Below are 4,983 nucleotides of genomic sequence, written 5' to 3' on the forward strand. Positions count from 1 at the left end.
TTCTTTATCTTCTGTCATTTTTAAAAGCCATTTAAATGGTTTCACTATCTTTTAAGCCACCAGAATTTTCTGTGGATTAACATTTATTTGTGCACACACCACCAAAAGGCATACCCCCAGTATGTTAGTGTCTGTGTCAGAAGATCATTATTTCTTGTCCAGTGACAAATTTGAGCAGCATCCATTAAGCTAACATTAAGCAAGAATTCTATTACTTAATCAAGAATAATGATGTTTAATCATTGAGTGTACAGTAGATAAGATAATTTTCAGCTCAGAAACAGGAGTAAATATAATAGCAAGTCAAGTGAGTGGAGGCATAACTCTTGTTGATCTCAGAAATCAGATCAAACAATCTGCCAGCAATCAAGATATTAGGAGCAACTACAATACAATTCTAAGTCATCAGGATCTATAACATAGTATTAATTAAAGTGTATAATTCTGACTATATCCACAAATGCTTACAAAAATATAAATATTGACACTATTACAGAGTTTAGAATTTTGTTACAAAACTACCTACATGGAAAAAATGTTAATCAGAGAAAAGAATAAATACTTGGTTTTAATGCTCCTAAAAATAATTTGATGTGTTCCCCTTCATTGATTTTTTCAATATTATTCATCTAAAAGCTGAAGTTAGTACTTTCTATGAGATTAGTCACCAATTTAAGAATTCCAGATGAAGTAATAGAACATTCTACTGAATCTAGGCCCTCTAAAATACTTAGAGCACTCCCAAGAAAGAAACTGAAGCTTAAAATGTTTGTTAGGTTTCTAGAAAATAGGCAGCATGCTTAATATGTCATTTGCATCTGCATATCCCATAGTTGCTGAGTATATGTATGTCAACTTGGAGGAAATATAAGGATCAAGTATTTTAAAGAAAAGTGACTATATATATTTACATACACACAATCTTAAAGTGTTCCACTGAACAAAAAATCCTTACCTAAAACAGTACAAACAATATTGTTTTAAGACATACATGAAAGTATACAGGGGACAATTCCTATGGATCATTTTACCATACATACTAGAAAAATCTTCTTTATTTATCTTTATGTGTTGTTATATCCTTCCCAATACAGTACCGACTTAAGTATGTTAATTTTGTAGCTAAAGAAATGGAAACAAATACTTCTAAGACAAAGGCATGCATATTGTTAACTGCTAGATAAATATAAATCTGATCTTAGATTAAAATCTATGCTTAGTCTAGTAACTTGATAAACATGGGTTAATATTAATAAATGAATATGATCATTCCTCCATGATTCCGAATAATAATAAAATTAAGCTTAATTATAAAATGGTTACACTTTTAATGGCTAACTGTTTCCTAAAAATGTGTATGTTCATGTTGGAGGAAATTTATATATTAAACACATGAAATACTAAATTTATATTATCTAAATAAGTTGTTCCTGAAGATACAGAATGGGTTTGTGGAAGCTTTCCTGGAATTTTCAGGATAACAAGAAGCTAATTTAGAGGTAGAATTCAGATTATCAAAATTTTCAAGGTTCACAGGCCTGTTGGGTATAATATGAGTGTATTTTCCTTAGAGAATCTGATGATCTCTAAAAGTACATACATTTATCCAGCATACAATACTCTTAGCTACTATCATGCTTCTATGTGCAAATAAATGTGTTACCTAATGACTTTAGAGTGTTCTTTTCATCCTTATCTGTTGAGTCCTCAAAAAAAGGGAAGGTGAATTTAACTCTGATGATAATGAGAGAGCTTTCATTGATCACATGCTCTGTTCCTTCACCATAGATATTTCATAGAATAAAGAATAAGACTTAAAAATCGAAAATCACCAAGAGAATTACTCAAGATGGAAGAAAATGGACAATGATTTCCAACCATCCAGCTTGAGTGTTTTACATTACAGATCAGCACAAGCACTCCAGCTGTGCTTTGAGGTGAATAACTGCTGTTCACTGAAACTTCAACATTACATTCATCTAAGGTTGACAATTAAAGTCATCCTTTGCTTATGTGTTTATGTAATTTATTTTCTTCTCAAGCAATACAGATGGTCAATAGGTAAGTGACATAATGAGAAAACATCTAACAGATGATAGATTATATATTATTCAAGTCAGAAAAGTATAATATTTCAGTCTAAGGATTCTAAAAATTCATTGAAAGAATTCAAGATCAGTATTTTTGACTACTAAAACTGAATTAAATGTAATTTTCAGAGTTCAGGTTTGAATATGAGTTGTCTTGTTCTTTGATTATCACAAGTATTTACAATGTAGCTCAACAATCAGTTTAGCTGAATAAATAAATCCTATGATAAAATTTTATTAGCAAAATATTATGATTCTGGTTTTTACATCTCAGTCTCAAACTATGCGTTTCCTATATGGTATTCTGTACAACTTATCACCAATGAGGTTGGAATATCTACTTTGTAGCTTTAAACAAATGTTTCAATTCAATGATGTCACAGGAATGACTCTATTGGTGATCAACTGATTCAATATACATGTTACAATTAAATAGTAAGACTTTTGTACTGAAATTCAATGTAATTCCTATCAGGTCCAAAATATAAACCTCATTTATATTATGAAGTGTTATGCTTGCTAGTGACATACTCAGACCATTTTTTACCAATGAACAAAAACGCTTTCCAGGTGAAATCACACACATGGTTAGGCTTTTGCATTGCTGTCCTGCTTCTTCACTGCTCTATTATATAGGAATTTCCTGATAGAGCATGTGGATAACAGTCACACCTCATGCTTCTCTTCATGGGAGCTACTCTTGGCTCATTACCTTTCACTTGGGCAGTGATGTTTCTCAAAGTTGGCAAACACTTGCCTTACATTTATACTTTTCTCTTTCAGGAGTAGATGATAACTTTCAATGTGAATGTCAGATTCCAGTAGTTAAATCATTTTCCACATCCTTCTAATTTATCTTTCTTTCCCCCACAGGTTGTTTCTAAAGGCACATGAGTAAAATGGATAGAGGCAATCAATCTGTGGTGTCAGAATTTGTGATTTTAGGACTTTCCCACTCACAGAATCTTCAAGTCTTACTCTTCGTGATGTTTTTGATATTATATCTGCTCATCGTGTCTGGAAATATTGTCATCATGGTCTTAATCACCACTGACCCCCATCTCCATTCCCCCATGTACTTCTTGTTGGCCAATCTCTCCTTTGTTGATATGTGGCTTTCCTCAGTCACCACACCTAAGATGATCACAGACTTTCTCAGGAAGCACAAAACCATTTCGTTTTCAGGCTGCATGTCCCAGGTCTTCTTTGCCCATTGCATTGCTGCAGGAGAGATGGTATTGTTGGTGGTAATGGCTTATGACCGCTATGTGGCCATCTGCAAACCACTCCACTACTTCACCATTATGAACCTGAAAAGATGCACTGGGTTGGTACTGACTTCCTGGACCATTGGCTTTGTGCATGCCATGAGTCACCTTGTAGTGATTGTGGAGCTGCCTTTTTGTGGACCCAAGGAAATTGATAGTTTTTTCTGTGACATGCCATTGGTAATCAAACTAGCCTGCATAGATTCCCATGATCTGGATATTTTAATGAATGCTGACTGTGGACTTGTGGGTGTAACCTGCTTCATTCTGTTGCTCATTTCCTACACATATATCCTTATCACTGTTCGCCAGAGCTCTAAAGCTGGTGCATCTAAGGCTCTGTCCACATGTACTGCCCACCTCACAGTGGTGATGATATTTTTTGTGCCTTGCATCTTCATCTATGTGTGGCCCCTCAATATCACCTGGTTGGACAAATTTCTTGCTGTGTTTTACTCTGTTTTTACACCTCTCCTAAATCCAGCCATTTATACACTTAGAAATAAAGAGATGAAAAATGCTATGAAAAGGTTTATTAACAACTACATGGATTCCAAAGAAAATTACTAATAGCCAGAAACCTCCACTAAATACTTTGAATAATAGAGACTGATCTTACAAAATAAGTTTAAAAACAGGAAATTTACTTATAGTCAATATTTTTACCAGTCTACAAATTCAGGTATACGTCAAAGAACATAATTGTTACTAATCAGCCAGCATAACATTATGAGTTATTCACCTGGAATACAAATATTAATGATCCTTCTTACAGGAATGTTAATCAATCCATTTTGCATTCTCTTTTGTCTTCCATAAAGTAGAACAATGTTTGTTTACCAAACTTGTATGCTTTCTCTGTGAATAACTTAGTAAACTTCCTTTGAATATAATTCTGTTTATTACCATATCCCCAAAACTTTTAACTTAAGCTCTGCCAAATTGAACTCTTGCTTATCACAGATATCTACCAAAATGCTAATGGGGACAGGAAGAAGAATTAAGAAAAGATGAGATAAAAGTAATAAATTGTACATTGAACAGCAATGGACTTTGTCATGTATCCTTTTTTTTTCATTATCATGTTCTTTGCTGCTTTTTTCAGGTAGGTCGCCAATAAATATTTGTTCATTGATGCAGATGATATTTTTTATTTATTTATTTTTTAATTTTATAATTTGATTTAATTTTACATATCAGCCACAGATACCCCTGTCCTCCCTCCTCCTGCCCCCGCCCCACCCACTCCCCAGTCCACACCCCATTCCCATCTCCTCCAGGGAAAGGACTCCCCTGGGGATTCAGTTTAACCTGGTAGATTCAGTCTAGGCAGGTCCAGTCCCCTCCTCCCAGGCAAAGCAAAGTGTCCCTGCATAGGCCACAGGCTCCAAACAGCCAGCTCATGCACTGAGGACAGGTCCCGATCCCACTGCTGGGTGCCTCCTAAACAGTTCAAGCTAATCAACTGTCTCACTTATCCTGAGGGCCTGATCCAGTTGGGGGATCCTCAGCTATTGGTTCATAGATCATGTGTTTCCACTAGTTTGGCTATTTGTCCCTGTGCTTTTTCCAACCTTGGTCTCAACAATTCTCGCTCATACAATCCCTCCTCTTTCTTGCCAATT

At 34.8% G+C, this 4,983-nt stretch overlaps 1 protein-coding gene across 1 annotated transcript; it reads left to right on the top strand.

The window, feature by feature from the left end:
• The first annotated feature begins 2,980 nt into the window (after positions 1–2,980).
• On the top strand, positions 2,981–3,928 carry LOC128101914 (olfactory receptor 4K3-like). The gene has a single exon (XM_052725377.1). The coding sequence runs from the start codon at positions 2,981–2,983 to the stop codon at positions 3,926–3,928; it is 948 nt and encodes a 315-aa protein (XP_052581337.1).
• The last annotated feature ends 1,055 nt before the right edge of the window (positions 3,929–4,983 follow it).

This window comes from Peromyscus californicus, unplaced genomic scaffold (assembly GCF_007827085.1).
Source record: "Peromyscus californicus insignis strain IS unplaced genomic scaffold, ASM782708v3 Scaffold_7__1_contigs__length_154581171, whole genome shotgun sequence".
Lineage (NCBI taxonomy): Eukaryota > Metazoa > Chordata > Mammalia > Rodentia > Cricetidae > Peromyscus > Peromyscus californicus.